The sequence below is a fragment of the Salvelinus sp. IW2-2015 genome, linkage group LG31 (assembly GCF_002910315.2).
Source record: "Salvelinus sp. IW2-2015 linkage group LG31, ASM291031v2, whole genome shotgun sequence".
Classification (NCBI taxonomy): domain Eukaryota; kingdom Metazoa; phylum Chordata; class Actinopteri; order Salmoniformes; family Salmonidae; genus Salvelinus; species Salvelinus sp. IW2-2015.
Genome location: NC_036870.1, coordinates 25,153,174 through 25,175,210, shown reverse-complemented (window position 1 = coordinate 25,175,210; position 22,037 = coordinate 25,153,174). Strand labels below are relative to the sequence as shown.

General features: G+C 41.3%; 2 protein-coding genes across 3 annotated transcripts in view; both read right to left on the bottom strand.

The window, feature by feature from the left end:
* Positions 1 to 6,961, bottom strand: part of igf2bp3 (insulin-like growth factor 2 mRNA binding protein 3) — a 40,151-nt gene extending 33,190 nt beyond the window's left edge. Inside the window, exons 1-2 of one of the 2 annotated variants that reach the window (XM_023976025.2) lie at positions 6,204 to 6,961; positions 5,186 to 5,246 (exon numbers count right to left, since the gene is read on the bottom strand). In XM_023976025.2, the coding sequence (XP_023831793.1) occupies positions 5,186 to 5,246; positions 6,204 to 6,378 (236 nt within the window). In that variant the 5' untranslated portion in view covers positions 6,379 to 6,961. The remainder of the gene's footprint in view (positions 1 to 5,185; positions 5,247 to 6,203) is intronic. The other variant, XM_023976026.2, reaches the window with a different exon arrangement.
* Positions 6,962 to 14,294: 7,333 nt separating this feature from the next.
* On the bottom strand, positions 14,295 to 20,566 carry LOC111955727 (transformer-2 protein homolog alpha). The gene is made up of 9 exons (XM_023976024.2): positions 20,231 to 20,566; positions 18,484 to 18,611; positions 18,185 to 18,329; positions 17,639 to 17,698; positions 17,176 to 17,364; positions 15,800 to 15,915; positions 15,312 to 15,515; positions 15,004 to 15,074; positions 14,295 to 14,873 (listed from the first exon to the last, which is right to left on the bottom strand). The coding sequence occupies exons 1-9, from the start codon at positions 20,264 to 20,266 to the stop codon at positions 14,863 to 14,865; spliced, it is 960 nt and encodes a 319-aa protein (XP_023831792.1). The 5' UTR covers positions 20,267 to 20,566; the 3' UTR covers positions 14,295 to 14,862.
* Between the last annotated feature and the right edge of the window lie 1,471 nt (positions 20,567 to 22,037).

Sequence of the window (22,037 nt, the reverse complement as noted above, 5' to 3'; positions counted from 1 at the left end):
ACACTTCAAGACTAATTTGGTGTACTTGTGACATGTTCCATTAAGGTGTTGGTTTAGAACTGGGAGATTATATCAATGTGGGAGAAGTGGCCAGGCTGCTCCAAAGGCCACTGCCTATTTACACACACACACACACAATGTACATGCAGCTGGGAGTTCCAGTGCAAACTATGACCCCTACACACACACACAGCGTATACCGAACGCATTCCGAACATAAACCTAACCCTTTCCGGAACCTTCTCCCACAAACATCTACACGAGAGATAATCTACACCACAAAACACAACTAATCCCTTCCACTAGGACCAGTCAATGGGTAAAAGCACAATGTTGACCAGGAAATGAAGATGTGGGATGATTTAAAAAGGAGATGTTAGAAACCTTTTGACTTGACGAAGACTTCTGTTGAAGTGTAAACATTGCGTTTTTGGGGTCAGTACTAAAGCATTGCGGCCCATCAAACTTCCTGTTAAATAGACTATACATTTGAAATACAATGATTTTACATTCAAATTGAACACACGCTCTTCAACTTCAAGAGCTGAAAATTAACTGGCAGCCATTTAAGCTGTGCAAGTCAATGGTTTTTCTCTCCATTAGATTGGCTCAACTTCTGCGTTCTCTCTGGCCTGTTGGGGAGAGGGAAAGTGGACAAAAATGCACTTGTGCGAAATTACTCCGCCAAATCACACCTCACCAGGCAAAGGACTTTTACGGGGTGGAATCCCAAAATAAATGTAGAAAGTGATAAAAAATAATTTGCTAGTTGTGCAAGACATTTTAGAGATAAAAGAATAGTAGCATATTGTTTTTAAAGTTTCATTGCTTTTCTCCGAGTAAGCATCTGATTAAAAAGAGGGTGTAGCAGATAAAACTCTTCCATGAAGGACTCGGGTAAGATACACTTCTGCTTTCTAGCCAAAAGGAGGCTATGGAGGGGAGGACCGTCTTTTGTTTGCCTAATAATGAATTGACACTCTCCTTGACCACTTATCTGTTTCTGTGTCATGGAGGACGAAATACTTTCCCCCAAATTAGGAAAGGCTAATCAGTGAGACAAGTGTCTGCGTTTTGAACAGGCTGGTTGGTCTCAGGTCCCAAAGAGCATCCGTAAATATTTCTCTCAGCCCACCACCCACACGGTCCAGCTCACACCAAGGCCAGCAATGCACACGTCGCTCATTCTGTACACATGACCCAGAGAGAAAGCACACTTAACATTGGAGCATTTATTTTTATGTCTGATACCTCAAACACACATCTGCAGGTTAGGTGTGAGAGCTTCCATGCATGCAGCACTAGGCTGCAGTGAAAACACATAGTAGGGGAAAGTTCAATGACATTTACACATTCTTTAACACCTACACTCAATCTGGAGGACCTTTCAACATGGTCACGACATCCCGGCCTCAAATGAATTGTATTAATTTATTTGGACCATAAAGATATTAATACATTCTAAAATGGTGAATAAAATAAAAACAATCCCAAAGAGCTTCCGAGAGGAATTCCAGCCCTTTCCGGTCTACTGTGCCATTCCTGGCTGATCCGTCCCCCTTTCTCCCTGTGTGTTTCGCTCTGCAATGCAGCGGGAACACCGTGCAAAATGTGCAAATGCACCAAGCACTTCCAAACGGATTAACCTATAGCTCGAAACATGGAGGAAGTCAGCCAGGGTATGGGGAAGAGAAGAGGGAGGAGAGGGGGTGGGGTGCATTCCCCAGTCCCCGCCTTAGATTTAGGAAAGGGGGGTGGGTTGTAGGGGAAGTAGCCCTGTTACAGGGAAGGGTAACAAGGGCTCTCTCTGCCCTGTGGGGGTGGGGCTCCCGTTGCCATGGACACGAAGTCCACTGACAGAAATATGTAGGGGGAGGGGATAAGGGAGGGGGACCATGAGGGCTAGGTTGGCTTGTCATGTGACAGAGGCGGCCAAGGTTCCTTATTTACTTTTAAATTCAACTAACATTCTACACATTCAACGGCTCCGTCCCCCTCCGAATGATCACATCCCAGCTGAGATCTATGGGCCTCTGCACCACCATAGAGTGTGTGTAAAGCCCATAGGAGGAATCCCATGTCGAGCAACATGAGACCACCACATCCATGCTCATTCACGTCACTACCCACCCCCCCAGAACCCATCTTATCATACAATACTCATCAGAAACACTGACATCCAGACTAAAACCCCATCCATGTCAGCACACACACTCCCAGGGCTGTGTTCAACACCCATCCATCCACACACATTGACTATTCAGTATGCAGGGGTTCTGAATGACTGAACTCAAAACTCCTCACTTTGCGCTGCACTCTTATATAGAGCCTCACATAGCAGAGTCCATTTTGCAGCAAAAATTGCTCAAATGTATAGTTTGATAGCTAAAAATACGCAAAATTGGTTCACTCAAGACATTTAAATCTGTGAAGACTTACAGGTAAAAAAGCTAACAGCTTAATCTCCCTACAGCATGCTATCCAATGGTTATCTAGCAAAATAAGTCCACACTATCAGTGTTACTCACGCCGTGATAAGAATGAGCGAGTTGAGACATCTATTACCGCAAGCTAGGTGGGACAAGGGGCCACATTGAGAATTTCAGGCAACCCCGTGCTTCCATCCAAAATCCCTTCTTTACAGGTTAGGCCCCACAATGACCCCTGACCCCAAATTCTTTAATAAGAGCTGGGAGGTACTTCTCTTCACAAAGCCACAGTTATGGGTTAGAATGGCCACGGAAGCAAGCTTTGCTTTAACAACTACGAGTTTTTTTGGGGCTGTTAAAGGAAGAGAGCAATGGGTGTATTTTTAGTTTAAATGACAATGTTTAGGATTTCTTGACCTACCCCCTTCGGTGAGGAGAATATTGCAATTTTAGAATGCGTAAAAAAACTTCAGATTTTCTGGTCTGGTGTAAAAATATATATAAAAAAGGTCCCAAGACTAATAGTAAACTAGGTTCAAGTTGAACCATCTTCAAAAGCCAGACTGAGTTCAAATGTAATAACCCTGATGCATCAAGCAGCTTACTCCTCGGCCCTCGACCTGCCTGCCGCCCCATCCCCTACACACCAGAGTTCAGGCACAAACTGACCGCTATACACACACCCCTTTAGAGTGCTTACATACAAAATTACACCGATTGGCACACTTGGACCACCTCTCAAACCATATTTTATACAGATGGGGGAGTTAATTTCCAATTAACTCAATACAACTATAGCTTTAAAAATCAGAAGTCGATGGGTGTCCTACAAACACTCACTAGTGCAGCTAAGAGTTAAACATTAAGATTCAGTAAATATAAGCAATTAGTGAGACAATTATAAATAGCCAAAATATACCTATACGTCGCAGGCCCGACAATAATTACTCCCTTTTCAACTTCTCATGACCAAGCTACAGTTTTTACAATATGTAGGCCAAAGATGAATGCAGAAGTAGGACTATAACGCGAATGGCACACTTGCACCAAAGCCTAGCCCTCTCCCACCATCTGCACCCCACCCCCACTCTCTCCTCCCACCCTGGAACCCTGTGGAGGACTCTGGGAGACTGCCTCCCTGCTCACACTTCCCCCGCCAGTTCAAAGGTTAAGTCGTGGTGATGGCTGAGCCTCCAGCTGATAATCAGCAGGCTGGAATGCAAAGACGGGCCCCAGTGGACACCCCCGTGTGTGTAATGGGCAGGATACTGTTCCCAGTTGCGCCTATAACCTTTCCTGTGGCAAAAGGGGGACATCACCTTTATGCCCCCCCCCCCCCCCCCCCCCACCGTTTTTGTAGATGGAGGCTTATAGTGAAATGTAAGACATACTACTAAAAATTGCCAGTGCGTGTAAACCTACACAGACTAATCATTTAGCAAAAAATAAGTTGCACCACTTTGGAAGGAGAAAGGTCAGCAAATTGACCAGAGTGATTTGAAATTTTTTAAATACCTTCATGATGATTCCATGCCAATAACGAGCATGCTAAAGGCATTCAATCCATTCAGGTGAAGGCCCTTGTCAAACATCAATAGGCCTAACCTCGACAATTCAATGCATGGTAATTTCAAACCATGCTAATAAATATGTCCACTATAATAAATTATAGAATGTCAAATATGTTCAGCCATTTTGTGCAGAACGTCAATAAAACAGATTATTTGATTTAGCAGGCCTAAATGGTCATATTGGCAATTATAAAAATCAATTCACTCAAACGTCACTTCCATTGTTCATTTTGAAACGTGGTTATCACATGCTTTATTCTAATTCCATACCAACCTAGCAGTAGCCAATATGCACTGCATATAGCCCACTAACTAATTAAAAAGCATATTAATTTATAACTCATTAAAGTGCAATTTGGCGCCAAATCTTCCTCCAAATTACACTAATTTAATTACTAATTTCAAATGATTGCAATTAAAATGCAAGAAGTTTAATAAATGGCCAAAATGTGTAAAGTGGCGGAAATCCTACACGCCACGCCGAATTGTTGCATTTCTTGTCCCGCTTCCACGTAAATCAGCACAGTATAATCCGTTTGACTGTGTACATGGAGCTACATGTTTTTTTATCAGACAGTTTTTTCCCCCGTGACTAGGACCCAAACCGCCCATTCCTATCGCGTTTGGGAGTCCATCTCGTGCACAACCTCAATATACGAGCGAAGGAGGGCGGAAGCGTGGGGCAGGCAGAGAGAATGACGGGCAGATCCTTCTCAAATGGACGACTTCAGAGTGCCTACCCTTCAGCACACACACATCCACACCTAAGGAGGCCCAGTAGGCCATTGCTGCATAAATAGCCCTACAACACTGGAGATGTGCACTAAACAGCCTAACCTCTTCCACAGATGGGTATGGTGTGTAAAATATTATTTTTTAAGTGGCCTCATTTTAGGTTGCCATAGGCGTGACGAGGTGACATCCCTCATGCCCTTAAAACTCAACCCCTACACACGCAGCCCAATATTTTCTGCTTTTTCCACAAAATAACAGACATTCCGCCCCTTCACTTCCTGCTGACGCTCCAAACCCACTGACTACACAATCACAACACAACTCAGACGACTTCAATCAAATAACGTTAACATGTTTCCATAAAAGGGTCATGGAAATATGTACAATTTGGAGGACAACAGCAGAATAAATTAACAATTTGGACATTAGGAGATTATAATCAGAATTTACCTTTGACGTTTAGGGACAGAGTGCTCCACCTCTAGGAGTTTTCCATGTAGGTCAACTTTACCTATAGTGAGGAGAATAAAAGCAATTTTAGTTCACAATTATTTTATTGCTCTTCAACTGTTCTCACAGGCAGCCAAAAGTAGGCCTCAACTAGCCTAGTTTATGTCCAAAAAGTCCTTGCACGAAATGTCTTTAAAATGAAATCGGTGGCACAATTGTATGACCATAAAAATTACAAATGTTCACGAAGTTAATATCAGCCAACGTGAATGCCAATTTGAAAAGGTTAAATATGGTAACTGTGACAAGTCCACACCTGAGCTAAATACGATAACATTTCGTAAAATGTTAGATATATTTCTAGATTGTGGCCTGCAGAATACCACTTTTTCCTCTCACATTTCGTACAGTTGTAGTTTCTAAATGTTACATATAACGTAATTTGGCAATGGTCTTACATTTCGTTGGCCTACATTTTACCAATACACAATGAAGCCACCTGGTGTGTCAGTATAAGCAAATGTACTGTTGTGTGCTACAATTTAACAAGTTAGGCCATACTTCCATTGCAACTTTGTTACTTGGTTGGTCATCGGAGACCGTGCAAGTTCAAAGGCGGCAAACAAAAGTAGCAATACAACAGTTATATTTAGTTAATTTAATCTGAGTGATCCATGTTACACACAAGCCTACATTGAGCGGCCACTGCCTGTGCGCCCCATTACTCTGAATGGCGCTACAATGGATAGGCGTTCTCTTCCTTCGTTCGTTCTGAAACAAGTTTCTTCACGGTTTTTGTAGTAGATTAAATTAGTGGTAACACTCTGAATTAATCAAAGACATGGACTTTCCTTATACGGTGTCAGGTACCAAGTGAGAGGCAAGACCAGCCTGGATACACCCCGGTCCAATTGGGCTCCATGCATCCATCTAAAGAGGTTAAAGTAAACCCGTAGCAATTTCCACAATTAAAGCACCCTTTACGCACCACTCGAACGCCTTTTTTAAAATGTCTCACCTGAAAGAATGTCGATGGCCTTCATTGCAATCTTTTCATCGGGGCAATCCACGAACGCATAACCAGTTTTGACGAGAAACGGACCACTGTGCGGAATCTTCCACTGCTCAAATATAGTTTCCAAGTCCTCCGCACTCGCCTCTTCACTCACGTTTCCAATGTACAGCTTATTCATGTTCTGCGCTGAAATGGACAACCTTTACGCAGAAGGTTAACCGTTATTTAATATCTCGGGTGTGCAGTGTTTGGAGTCGCCAAAATCGCCTTACTACTAAACGGAGTGGTGGTGGCGGCGTGCTTCCCCCGGTCGTTCGAGCCACAGATATATTTGACGGGCTACCTCGTCGGTGTTTGCGCTTCCTCGCCCCTCTATTGCGCACAAAAAAATAATTATTTATTCCTTCTCTCAAAAACGATGGCGGGCTGGGTGAAAAGGAAATAACTACTTTTTTGTCTTCATCAAACCCCCTTGGCCTAGAGAATGTCACACGTTAAGGTTCGCACCCGCCTCTGAATAGAAACCAAGAAAGAGAAGAGGTAAGAAAAAAAGACGGATATTCCGGCTAATTTGAATGAGCCACGTGTTCAAACTACAAATCAACCACGCACGTGAAGAATCTCAGTTGCTCAATTAAGTGTTGTATTGGAAAAATGTCACGGGGACCATGGAGAGGGTAAGAGTGGATTGGTGTTGGGGGAAAACCTGGAGAGCTACGTGCGTTAAGGGATTCCGTGAGAACCCAGTGTATCTTTTACTAGAATCACATTTGTGTGCCTTTCTCTGCAAACCCTCGCTTCCCATTGGTCGCTGGTCGAAATAGTAAAACGGCAGTGGACTCACGCACGCCCATAGCAGGGGGACAGCAGTGTTGCGGGGGCTTGCGCGCACGCATGCGAACCTGCGGTGGGTGTAGGCTTACTGTATGGAACAAGTATCTTGGGGGAGGTGCCATTCATAATTTAAATCGTACGATGTTGTTACAATGTATGCATGTGAAACACATTAGATTGGATTGAATCAATGAAAGTCTAGAATGCGTCCACCCCTACTAGGCCCATGGCCCGGTCAACATGGGAATGACACGTTTCCTACCATCCACATGACGGCATCCATCTTCTCTACGAAGATTGAAGTGGTTCACTGCTCTACAATACAGTGACATGCCTGATCTGTCCATGTCCACACGAAATGGCAGAGAGGGGAATAAGGTGTCTGGGGCAAGATTGCTTGTTTTCGAAAACACTTCTCTGGAGAAGAAACCTATAGAAGAACCAGAAATATATTCAGCTTGCTACTACCAAGATGGTGAATAAATGAAGATAGTTCACTAAAGCTTTTTACCATAGAAAAGAAACCGTCCGTTCCAGTCTACTTGACCGGGTGTGTCTCCCATAGACACCAATGAAATAGCAGCTGGGTCTGGTCTACTTAGTTAATTGACTTTCATTGAACCAGAAAAAAAACAGCGAGTGGGTGTCTCGCTTCCTCTTCTGTCTCTACTATTACTGCATACGGTGAACCTGTTATTACATTTATGGCGTGGGTATGTAGGCAACGATGACCATTACATATTGACAAGATAGTAGAGTGACCGCTCTAACAATGGAAATACATGTGGTCAATGATTGAAAGCAGGCGAGATCAGGTGGGACCATTCTAGCCAATAAGAGGGCATATACAGGTGTGAACAAAAGGCACAACTAAGTTGTTTTTCTTAAACAGTACATTTGTAACAGCCTAAACATTACGAAACTTAAATTTGATCAAATAAGCTTTACGTAATTCGACACTCTCACGCTCATAGACCTCCAAACAAAAGGGACTTATCTCATGTGGACAGATTTTAGGAGGAGTAAATCATCTCGCTTCGCCTCTTTCCTCTCTGATATAGGCTACGTACAGAGAGGGAGGGGTTTCTTCATACAGATAAGTGACCCTACCGAACTGGCGACAAATGTAACAAGCAAGCAAGTTTCATTCAAATGCATGCTGGCTGGGCCTAGCACATGTCTTCAGACAATTAAACTTGTCAATATGTATTGTGTAAAATTCAAACATGGAGTCATTCCCAAGCAGTTTTACTAAATTAGTATGCTACATTTAGCATAGCCTAGGGATGATCTCATTCCCTTATCCATTCTGATAGCCTTACTTCCATTGCTAATTTGTTACTTCATTGGTCCCGGGAGAGTTCAAAGGCGCCAACAAAAGTAGCAATACAACGTTATTTAGTTAGGTTAATTGAATCGAAGTGATCCATGTTACACACAAGCCTACAATGTGCGACTCACTGCCTATGCGCCTCGTTGCTCTGAATGGCGTTACAATGGATAGACTTCTCTTCCTTCCTTCCTAAAAACGTTCTGAAACAAGTTTATTCTCCATTTGTGTTCTAGATTCAATTAGTGTTAACATTTATCAAAAGCATGGACTTTCCTTTTATGGTGAAAATAAAAAAGGTATGAAGAAATTTGGATGGAATAATAATAGAATGAAAGTGTAATCCATTAAATTTAATTCGAAACGCATGGATGGCCACTGTTGAATAGTGTTTTACACACACATACCAGAGCAGGATAGCCCATCATTTAGCCAGTATCTATACCATTTGTGCATGCATATAGTTTATTCAACTTTTAAATCGTGTGTAGGCATTGCCAACACGTCATGGCATACTGCTAAAATACCTTCTTCACATGTATAACTGCAGGAAAAGTTACTTACTCGTTTCTAGACAACATAAGAACAATTGAGTTTCATGGACATGTTCATGTTAGGCAAAAATAAGTAAACTGGGAATTGCCTAAGACCGTAGGCCCTCTGCTTTGGCACTGGCAGCACCTTAAATTGACATACTCTATGCTGGCCAAACATAGAATGCGCTCCTATTGGTTGGAAAGACTGACCAATCAAAGAACTCATTCTCGCTCCCCACTACTCTTGCTGGCTCGAGCTCAGCGTGTTCATTCATTGGCTCTTCTGTACGGCTGTTCTATATGAATCAGCGCGCGAAAATAACTTTTTTTTCACTGTTTATGGAGAAAGGTAATAGCACGTTCCTAATCTAACGAAATAATTCAAATGCGACTAGATACATGTTATGCTACTCCACAAGAACAGTCCCATTATTTGTGTTGGTCAATGAGAAAGTTGGGAGATGGAAATTATATTATAAATCCAAAAAAAGTGATTACGAGGTAAATTAGATGGTTTCAAACACCAATATTAGGCCTACATGTTCGTCTGCTTCGCAAATTCCTCTGTAATGTATTAAATGGTGAACATAAGGATGTGTCATCTTTTCCTCACCATAAAAGTCTACTTGCCTTCCAACAAACAATAAACAACCGTGTAATGAATTCGTTTAGTTCAATAGTCTAGCCTATTCGTTCAATAAACCCGCACAATTGAGTCGATTTATTCAATGAGCCCAACTCTAATTCCGTCTGTTGTGAAATAACACAATGTTTATATTCGACACTTTTCTGGAAATGTGAAATATACTATGTGTTCATATAGATAAAATATTGGACTATCAGTGTGACTGAGATTCTACACTTTGTTTACATCCAACCAATGTACGCAGTCCTTCTCTTCGCTACCATTCCAGGCTTGTACAATGCGCTCAGTAACTGCAAAGTGGTGAATATATCCGTGAAGAATGTACAGAAAAAGTCCCCGCCCCCATTCTTTGGAGGAAAACTTTATTCCTTAGGGCTAAACAGGCTTAAATAAAGAAAGATGAATATACCAAAGACTGCGTCTTGCATGGAATGATTTGAGATTTTTAAGAATGGAAAGCACACGGGGAACATCGGTGAGATTTTAAGACCAAATACGATTAAATTTCATTCCATAATGACGCAATGTTTAAGTTTAAACAATAGGCTATGTATTTCTGTGTCGTGATGTGGAGGATCAATGTCTCACTCGTTCCCGTCGTTTAGTGAAACAGGGGAACCGTTTTGAGTGAAATCCCCTTATCTATTTATTTATACTTCAGTCGAATATCTCGAATCATCTCTTGTTAGTCTCAATGCATTCCATTGGCTGATTGCTTAAACTAGAATGTATGGTGCATTCTTGTCGTGAACGCCATGTTGTAGTGAATATTGAAAAAACGTGTGTGAGAACTTTTCTCCAACGATTTATATAATCGATATGATACGGATAAATAACTTACTGCGACCAGCATTCATAGATTACACTTAAATTGCATTAAATGTGCCTTACATTTTAAAGTTTTTTTCGAAATAGATTGGTCTTTTCCCCTGTGAGGTCACCCTATAGACTTTCACTAATATCTTCTGCACAGAAAATGGCGGTGTTCTGCCTAGGTCTACTTCAATGATCATTCTAAAAACAATATAATTGTTCAAATTGTTGTTCAAGACCCTTTTTGACAGTTTTGCCAGTCTCTGGATCTAGGCCTATTTTATGTGAATGTAAGTGTGATCTTTTCAATTAGTGAAGCATAGTATAGCTGGTGAAGATGTTCACCAATGTTTATTGTCATAAACTTACAAATAGCTTAGGAAATGTGACTTTTAGGAATGTTATAATAATTAAATATTTGTTTGATAACAGCAGTTAGCTTGTTGTTAGAAACCTGTCCAGAAAATACTATTTCAGACACTGTACAATATTACATGAAACAATAAATCAACAGATTTTATTTATATGTCAGCTAATTTTCTTGATAGAAATTATCTCTAGTATCAAGTTGCAGTATATCATCATTTCATGGTAGATTTTTTTTACTCCAATTCAATACAGAAAACACATTTATGAACGAAACCCTCAGAGAATATTATGCATATTAATTTAATTTCTGTTCAAGTAACCTCATGAGTTGAAAATTAATCTAAATATTGTTTATTAATTAAATGATATCAAATTAGTTCCTGAGTGGACTTAAAGTGACATGGAACTGACCTAAGCTCTGATGCAAACTACACTTCAAGTCACTTAATCTGAACACTTCCAAGCCTTACCTTACTTATATATTACAATAGGCTATGTTAATTTATTCACTCATTTCCAATTAATTTTGGAATTGACATATAATTCATTTGTGATCAATGTTTGATTTTGGTGTATTTTGAAACGGTTATTTATTGGTGTTCTATTAATCAACTGTACCTAGTGCCTCTTGTAAAATGTACTATATAACACACACTTTCATTTAGAAGAAGATAGCAAAAAATACTTCAGAGAGATAGTTTTCTGAAGTTCAGACCAAGCTTCTGCATGCTAAGTTTGAAAAGCAAACATATTGAAACACATCTCACCAATAAAACCAATCCTGGCCTGCAAGCTGGTAATTTTTTTTTAAATTAACAATAAGTGGACATTTAGCGGAGTGCAATGTTCAGAATCTTGCAGATAGAAGTGTGATGAATAGAGTGTAATAACTTATGTATTGCATGATAGTGGATCATGTCTGTTCTATATTCTAGAATGTACATCATGTTTTAAACTGACATGGTGTGAAATTTGCACCCAGAATCAGAATCACGTTTATTGTCCTACAAGAGGAAAATCTTGAATTGGCCTTTGGTAATTGGAAAATGGATATTGTCTGATTAATTTAGGTACTACATAATCATACTGAATAATAACTGAGTAAAAGTACCTACTTCTTTGGTGTTTACAGATCTGAAAGAGACAGATAGGTTTAAGCAATATGGCAGAGAATACATTAGATTGCTCTCACCATGTTGCTTACACCTATCTGGTCCTTTCAAATCTGAAAACACAGAAGCGGTAGGAGCTTGGGATGTTTTGGAACCGGGCGGAACTACTCATTAGGAATGCACTATATAGGGATTATGGCTGCTCTTTGAGACACACATTATGCCTCTGACCATGAGGTCAGGGAATAGCCTATCAACTCATCTTGACTGTGAGGCAGAGGCAAATATGGTGGATAAATATAGATAGTTCACTCAGGCCGTTTGCCATTGGAAAAAAATGTCAGTTCCAGTCTACTTAACTGGGTGTCTCCCATAGACACCAATGCAATAGCAGCTGGGTCTGGTCTACTTCATTGACTGTCATCTTCTGTCTCTGGCAGAGGTTATTCTTGCTCCACTTTCTCCTTGCAGACATATAGCAGAGATAGCCGTGCAGTTGTTGGGGTTCAACCTCAAGGGCCCCTCATTTGGTTTCCACTCATGTTAAAGTAACTTTTACATTTCCTTAAACAACTTTGTTTTATTGGTTTAAGGTCAGCATGTTTGATTCACCAGTGTTTGGATATGATTTAATTGACTATGATGTTTCCCCAGTCTCATTCAGTGTAAAGCCTCACCATCCTGCAGGTAAAACTTACTCTTCTGTCTGCATTTGTCCCCTATAATGAATGTTCAACCATGTTTGCATTACTATTCACCAGCAGATGGTGGTGCTGATAAAGGCGGTCAAAGAAAGGTGAAAGTGGTCTTATGACATGTGTTCACCCTCTTTCAAACATGTTCAACTCTACTGTAATTCAACCATTTGCAAGGGGAAGATGAAACTCTATTGGTCAACATAAACTAGTAGGGCTGGTCTACTTATGTTTTCCCTTGTAACTGTATTTTTGATTAAAAATAATTTGCTCTTAAAACAAACTATAGCATTATTTTCTAATGTTTATGTTCCTGACCCTATAGTAACCACAGTGTCGTCAGTGGTGTGATGGTAGCCATTACCCACTTCAGTGGGCTCCGGTATCATTAGTTTCAAGGTCTCCCGATACTCCAGATAAACGTGGTTTCCACCCCACGCCTCTATCACTGCTTCTGATCAGTCAACTAACCTGCCTGAATCACAATGCTCTTCATTTGCACTCCTTCTTTACCCTTCCTCCTCTCCATACCTATACGTGTGTTAATTAGATTGATGGTCCCCCCAACTGATCACACAATTGACTTTGTGGATCACACCCATTCTGTTGAGCATTTTCTCAGACAAGGTGTGTCACTCTCTGTCTGATTGGATTATTCAGCGTGGCAGATAGAAATGCAATTCATAGCGCTGAGCTGAAACACAATCCCTGTGGTCTATTCTACATGACAGAGAAATGATCTGTTTCACACCACACATTTCAATTTTAACTTCCTGTAGTTGTGCCCTCTTGAGGATTGAAGACAGAAAACTGAAAATAGAGCAGTAATTTCCATTTTATGTGGACAACAGGTTATTTCTGTGGAGTGTATTGCATAGATATAGAGCAGACTAGTGCCCAAAGAACAGTTTTAAAATGGGCAGCACCATTGAGAACTTTCACAAATTTGAAGTAATCAACTGGGGAGTCTTGCTATGGGTTAAGGAAGGATCACATAATTTCATCCAGGTCATCAGTAGGTATCAGCCAATGAATTATACTCATGAGGCAACATTCCATAACTGCAGGTAGCAGTAAATTGCCAACCTTTACCTATTCAAACACTCCAGGTGGCAGTATGCTCCCTTTGTTTACCAACTCAGAATAGAAGAAACTTGACTACTTCAAAATGGAGATGGCCTCAATGGCACCATAATGGGGCACAAACAATGCTGTGTTCTCTAGAGATAGTGTATTGCTATCTGCAGTGTTGTGAATGCTTCACAGTGCTGAACACACCCTATAAAAAGGAGTTGGACGAGTGTATCATTACATAGTAAAACAGAGGGGCAAATAGGAAGCGTGATTATTCACTTGTTTGATCAGAGATGAGCTGAATACAATGAAAAACAGGAAAGAGGATATAAGCTTGAGAAGTAGGTATATTTCAGTAAAAGGATAGATGTCTGTAAAGCAATGGCCACATTTATCAATCATGAGTAGCACAAATGTGTGTACCATTCTTATGAGCATTTCTTTCACATGTTATCACATTTCTGTTGCTCCAACAGGAAAACATACATCTTGTGGGTTTTGGTATTTCTCCACAGAAGATATTTGAATTTGTATGCATGTTGATTAGGATGTGGACTGTGGTCTAGATGTTCTTAATATCAATATAAACATCTGTAGTGACTAATGCATATCTATGAGACATTTTTTAGTGGTTCCCCTACGGCTTCACTTACATATCAGAATCAAGCTCAATCACCATCACACATCAAGATTTGGGTTTTTATTTCCATAAAAATTAAAAATCATACATCAAAATAAAAATCTCCGGAGGTATCCCGACAAACACCCAACTCAAAGACCCTTCTCAATCCACTGATACATTTCACATCTCCTCCTACTAAAACCAAAGAGCCTGTTTGAATACTTTGAATATTAAATACATCCTTTCCGTTGAGGTAATCACTGATCTGTCAAAGCTGGATTGGTGAAAGCAATAAAATGTATACCATGCTTCCACTTATACAGTCACTTACATATCAGTGATGGAGAAGGGTACGTTTTAAAGATACTCAAAACAGGCTCAATGAGTTTCATTACCACCCTCTAGGTCTTTAGCAAACACTACATGGATGCATCGAAAAGTCAAAAAAATTAAGACATCTACAGCACGTAAACAAACGACTGACTCTCCGTCCGAACTCTGACTTTCGTGCGAAGTCAGAGGAGATTTTGTCTGTTGATAAACACTTTAGTTAGCTTGACAACGCTCCCAAACGGCTCCGTTCCAATGTGGGTCACGAAGAAAAGGAAAACTTAATCTTGATGGAAGTTTGTTAGTATCGTCCTGCAAAGAGACAATTATGCATGTTAGTGTCTAAGGCTCTCTCAGACATCAAACACCAGAGAATGGTTTAAATTTTTTACAAAAGCTGTTGAGGTGTTTGTGTGTGAACAGCGCACGTGTGTGTACTTACGTGGGCTGTATGAGCGAGACCTGGAACGTGACCTGTATCGACTGTAGTAGGGAGAGGGAGAGCGCCTGCGACTGTAAGAGAGAGAGAGAGAACAAAGAGATGTACACTAGCGTAAGAAGGAATAACTCACAATATCAGCCAGCATTGGACAAGTAACCCCATTCATCCCCTCAAATTTAACATGAACACCAGCAATGTTGAGTTAGCCCTAGATTTTTATTTATTTATTCCAAATATATTCGTAGCTACTTGAGGTTATCTCCAATGTGAATCTATTGAATAAAGTCAACATCCTGAGTATAACTCACCTGTACTTGTCGTACTCGTCATATCTGTCATATCCCCGGTCTCCACCTCGGTCTCCCCGATCGTATCCACGGTCATATCCACGGTCGTAGCCGCCGCCCCGTCGATCGTCGTATCGGTCGTACGAGTCCCGACCCCTCCTCCCTCCACCACTGCTGCCACTGTTTCGCTCTCCTCCACCTCCACCTCCACCACCACCATCATTACTGAGGAAAGGGACAAGTTCATGTTTACTGAGAGTTACAAGATTCCCTAAAACAATGCCTGGCTGTATCCGATATGGCACCAGGTTCCCTATATAGGGGACAGGGTGCCATTTCAGACACAGCCCATAACTACCAATAAGCTAAGTAATACTATCTCCCAGTATCATTACTTCACTCAACGACATCCAAGTAAGAAAAAACAGACACACAATACCCACAGGAGACTGGCAGCAAGACATCTGTAAAATCATACAATGAGCAGAGATTAACCATCCTATACTTACTGTGTGGGTCGGCCCATGTAGATGCCAGGCGTAGGGGTGTGGGCCCTCTTGGTGATGGAAAAGTCCACTCTGATACGTCTCCCGTCCAGCTCCATACCGTTGGCACGCTCCATCGCCTAGGGGGAAAAAAAGAGACGAGTAACCAAATGATAGGAGTTTAAAATCAGTTACTCTGAAAATGAGCTTCTCGCCATCTCAACTCTGGGTTCTACTTGCCCAGGGATAGTTTTGGGGTGAAGGGTAAAGACACGGTTTAATGCGTGCGCATACTGAGCACGGCTTGCACTGTCCCAACACAGCCGTTGAAACTGCTTCTCTGATAGAAATCCCAGATCACGCTTGCAGACGATGTCATGGTGACGTTGGCTAGCTAAGCTCATATGCAGAAACACATCATCGGGTCTAATGTATCACACCGAACTGCGCATGTGCAGGCCTTCAAATCAAAGGCATTCCTTCGATATAAAGTTGTCACTGTCACGAGGTTGGAGTAACATGTTCAGTTACTTAAGACATTGGCGCATATCCAAGCTGTGCCTTTAGATTTCAAGAAAATTAAGGAAGAATGACTTCTCAAACCCTGTCTGCCGAGTCTGCTTCGCAAGCAATCCTCAAAGTCTTGCGATGTTGGGCTTCTGGGTTTAGAACCTTCATTACAGTGAAGAGTTCCGTGTGACTGGTACCACAGCGAACTTTGAGTGGCAAGCCTGACACCTGGTGGTGCTTATGAGTAGTCACACCTAACACAACAGATACAATATGAAAGCTAAAGCATAGACTAGGCAGTGGACAATATCAATTGTTCAAGATGAATTAGCAAATGAACAGGATCTTGAACCTTTTAGATATTCAAGGTTGAGGAATAGGGCGTTTGACACCACAAGTTACCATCGATTCTTAGGTATTACCCAATGATCAACAGCACTTCTTATGACGATAAAATTGGTTCTGAATAATACATCAACTTTTTCCCCAAACACTCTCTTAATGAATCTTTCCTAGATTCCCCTTTCCTCTCATCCTTATTAAAACCCATTGGACAAGAAGGTTTGAGGGCAGGGATTTAGAACTTTTACTCCAATAGGGAAGGCAGGTAGCCTAGTGGTTAGAGTGTTGGGCCAGTAACCGAAAAGTTGCTAGATCGAATCCCCGAGCTGACATGGTAAAAATCTGTCATACTGCCCGTGAACAAAGCAGTTAACCCACTGTTCCTAGGCCATCATTGTGAATAATAACTTGTTCTTAACTGACGTGCCTAGTTAAATAAAGGTTAATTAAAAACATTTTTAAAATAGGTTGAGGAGCAAGGAGAGGATGCAATAATCAAGGAAAGACAAATTGCGAAAGAGGCCCAGACTGCTACGTTTGTTCCATACCTCCTTGGAGTCGTCAATCCTCTTGAAGTAGACAAATGCAAAGCCGCGGGAGCGCCCGGTGCGCTGGTCATACACCACGTTAACCCCGGCCAGCGGGCCATACCGGCCAAACACTTCCCTCAGGTCCTTCTCCGTGGTGTACAGGCTCAGCCCGAACACCCCCAGGCACTGGTTGGGGTCAGGGTTCGCCTGGAGGTCAAAGGGGTCAGATTTCACAGTAGCTGATAGGAACAAGTAGATTACCAGCCACTGGGAGTAGCATGTGAGTTACCTGTAAATCACTCATCGCCTCAGTCCCGCTCGCTCACTTACACACAACCCCCGACCTGAGAGTCATACATGTGACGGTATTCAGGAGCGTTACTGCTAGACCCCAGGATTTGCATGTGGAGGCCCCCSTTCACATTAAAATACTCCAGTGCTCTTCTAATGTAGAAGATAGAAGGTAAGAATGTCTACATACCCTGGCATCCTCATCACCTCCTGCTCCCTGACCGAATGTCTCTTTTCTGAAGTCATGGCTCTATTGACATAGAGAGGGAGGGTTAATAAAAGGGTTATTAAATAAGTCACAGCATTCTGTTTCCTGTAACAGACAATACAGCTTTGGTATTTTCTATACCACACTGAGCTGTAAATTAACACTACCTACAAATCACTATGTACACACATCTAATAAAGTTCCACAATTACATACAGCAGCTGTAAGCCCTTAACAAATGTGACAATTTGGTATTTTCTATACCATAGTGAGCTGTTCCTCCACCATAGGGTTTCCCAACCCTCTTCTTGGTAACCATCATGTTTCACATAGTAAAAACTGGAACACTTGCTTTAACTAGTTAACTAATAATCAAGCCCATGACTAGTTGAACCAGATGTGACAATTTAGGATTACAATAAATATGTGAAACATCTGGTGGTTACCAAGGAGAGGGTTGGGAAGTACTGCTCTACTCCATCAGCAGTCAGACCCTGACCTTTGACCTGTCAGCAATGTGACACTCACTCTGCTGCTGGTATGGCGGCGGTTAGGTGACTCGCTCTGGCTCTTCTTCTTCCGGTATTCCGGGCTGTAGGAACGGGACTTCTTCCGGTTGGAGGGGGAGCGAGAGCGGCTGTACCTGCGGTTGGAGTGCCTCCGAGAGTGAGACCTGGAGAGAGGTTGGAGGAGAGAGAGGGCCATAGGAAGGAATGAGGGAATGAGGAGAGCAAGAGAATTGTCAACTTAACTCACCACTCGTCACAAATAGAATGGAAATCAATTAGTTATTTCTGCTAAGAGAAATAACAGGAGGACAGACTCACCTGGACTTAGAGCGGGACCGAGACTCTGAGTGTTTGGCGGCCCTGGATGGGCTTGCGGAGCCGGATCTGCTCTCTGACTTGACCCGGACAGGACTGCCACGGTCCGATTTGGATGGGGAGCGAGAGCCCTAATGTTACAGTAGCCACGTGTTAAAGAGGCCCCCTCTTATACTTAAAACACACATTACTCAGAAGGAACACACACAAGCAACTTTTCAAAGCCAGACATAAACCACTAGACCTCATACACTGTGGAGGAAAGTGTTAGCGCTCCACCACGTCTTTTACATATGATAGAGAAGATTTTTTTTAACGAAAAAAAAAAAAAAAAAACTCCTTCACTTGGATTAATAATATGCTAGAACCCTGTCATAATGTTAACATATCCCATGTCTCATTTCTTCTACCTGGGTCAAACTAAAGTCATCATGCATTTTTAAACTATAGAAATGGAGCATAGTAGTGTAGACACTTGGAACATATACTGTACATTTACTTAACCTAGGGATACATTCATTCTTTCTTCCAGATTCTTTATATACTCTACTTCCTTCTCTCAGGAATTCTACTGTTCTTCGCCGTTCTTCTTTTTTCCATTTTCATTTTCTGATTCCGGGTTCTCTCTTCCCCAAATAGAAACCATTTTCACCTTTAGCCATACACACTGCAAGCGCTTCTATATCTGACCATCAATCTTCCAGTTTCATTCATTTTCCCCTTCCCACTTCTATGTTCTGCTCTGTAACTGTTTTTCAAAAAAGCCTTCGTTTATTCTTGGATATTTTCTTCCACATTCTTGGATAAAACTCTTCAAATCCTTCACGATCAATAACCTTAATGAAAAAAGAACATTCAATAGAATTACAGATCATGAATTTATAGAAAAATTTAAAATATTTCGTGAAATAATGAATGTCTACAGTATCTCTAGTATAGCAGGACAAACTATACTTGCAAAAGTTGTTTAGTTATTACCCTTCATCTCAGAAGGGTTTAGTGATGAGTACAACTTTTCAATAGAGCAACATTGTAATACACTGTTGCAGCATAACACTGAGTAAGTGAACATTGTGAGAGGACTTTAGAAAACGGTTTCACTCTCATCATTAGCTACGATGTGAGATGTTACTTTGACCGCTAATTTATTTAGCTACAGGATTATAATGAAAGATTGTTGTAAACAGGAAAGGAAGAGTGGCTTGAAACTCAGATTGCCTGACTGCAACTGGTACGACAAAGGCACCAACCTTACCTGAGAGCTATCGAATAGCGAACTCGCTCGTTTCTGTGTCATGTGCATAACGTTATGTTTATGCTACGGGTAGCGTCATGTACGATAACCAAAGATAGCGATAACATTAGGCAGTTAGCTAGCTAGACAAGTGAACGTCACCTAACTAGCTTGCGACGTAACTGTTATTGTATTGTTCGGCTGGCAACTAGCGAAAGGTAACGTTGCGTAGGTACTACTATACTAACTAACAGTAACTAACCAGTGTATCCTAGTAAGCTTACAACATTGTGTTTCTATCTTGCTACCTTTTTAAAATTACGAATTTGGTTGCGTTAATTAACGTTAGCTGCTCAAACTACTAGTTAGCATGCTAAGCTAGCTTGCAACAACGTTGCTAACAAAGGTAGCTAGTTATTAACTTACCCAGTTAGTTAGCTAGCTAGAGTACTGTATGTCAGCAAGGGAGGAAAGATAGAACATTGTTTTGGTTTCCGTTGCAACGCTAATACTTACTCGTCCATCGAAGTTTCCATCCTCAATGTCACTCATTTTGCAAAGAGATTAACGATATAGCTAGTGAGCTAGCTAACGTTTTCAGACAAAATACAACGTCCTCCTTTGCGCTTCTCTGCTCTTTCTCGTGGTGGAAGATGGCGGCGGAGGAGGACGGCAGTTTTTAGTTTGTTTATCAACTGCAGATTTTGTGCCGACGTCATCTTGATTCCTGCCACGCCTGCTTTATACTACGGTTCCATAGTCCATCCATTTATTGATTCAATTCAAATGCAGATCTTGTAGGCCTATGTCTGAATAACAAACTAAGATTCTTGACCAGATGTAGCTAAGGTATTACAATAGTGTTCCTGGCCATTTCTGTATGACCCAGAGGGTCCCCAAACATGTGTACCCCAATAAGCCATTGTAACTCCACCCATTTGCCATATGAACATTGTTGGATACTGACCACCCATACCCAGCCATGGCTATTTGTCTCTCAGCTATGTAAACTTCTGACCCACTGGAAATGTGATTAAATAAATAAAATCTGAAATAAATCATTCTCTCTTCTATTATTCTGACATTTCACATTCTTAAAATAAAGTGGTGATCCTAACTGACCTAAGACAGGGAATTTTACTAGGATTAAATGTCAGGAATTGTGAAAAACTGAGTTTAAATGTATTTGGCTAAGGTGTATGTAAACTTCTGACTTCAACTGTAGGAGTCTGGTTAGACTGTAAACTCTCCTTTCAGACTCATATTATGCCGAAATTGTCCAGTCCCTCCTGCAGCAAAGCACCCCCACAACATGATGCTGCCACCCTCGTGCTTCACGGTTGAGATGGTGTTCTTTGGCTTGCAAGCCTCACCCTTTTCCTCCAAACATAACAATGGTTATTATGGCCAAACAGTTCTATTTTTGTTTCATCAGACTAGAGGACATTTCTCCAAAAAGTACGATCTTTGTCCCCATGTGCAGTTGCAAACCGTAGTCTGACTTTTTTATGGCGGTTTTGGAGCAGTTGCTTCTTCCTTGCTGAGTGGCCTTTCAGGTTATGTCGATATAGGACTCGTTTTACTGTGGATATAGATACTTTTGTACCGGTTTCCTCCAGCATCTTCACAAGGTCCTTTGCTGTTGTTCTGGGATTGATTTGCACTTTTCGCACCAAAGTACATTCATCTCTAGGTGACAGAACACGTCTCCTTCCTGAGCGGTATGACAGCTGCGTGGTCCCATGGTGTTTATACTTGCGTACTATTGTTTGTACAGATGAATGTGGTACCTTCAGGCATTTGGAAATTGCTCCCAAGGATGAACCAGACTTGTGGAGGTCTACACATTTTTTGGTGAGGTCTTGGCTGATTTCTTTTAATTTTCCCATGATGTCAAGCAAAGAGGCACTGAGTTTGAAGGTAGGCCTTGAAATACATCCACAGGTAAACCTCCAATGATGTCAATGACTCAAATTATGTCAATTATCTTATCAGAAGCTTCTAAAGCCATGACATAGTTTTCTGGAATTTTCCAAGCTGTTTAAAGGCACAGTCAACTTAGTGTATGTACACTTCAGACCCACTGGAATTGTGATACAGTGAATGATAAGTGAAATAATCTGTCTGTAAACAATTGTTAAAAAATTACTTGTGTCATGCACAAAGTAGATGTCCTAACCGACTTGCCAAAACTGTAGTTTGTTAACAAGAAATGTGTGGAGTGGTTGAAAAACAAGTTTTAATGACTCCAACCTAAGTGTATGTAAACTTCCGACTTCAACTGTATATTGCACTGGTCACCCCCAAAGCCAACACTTCCTTT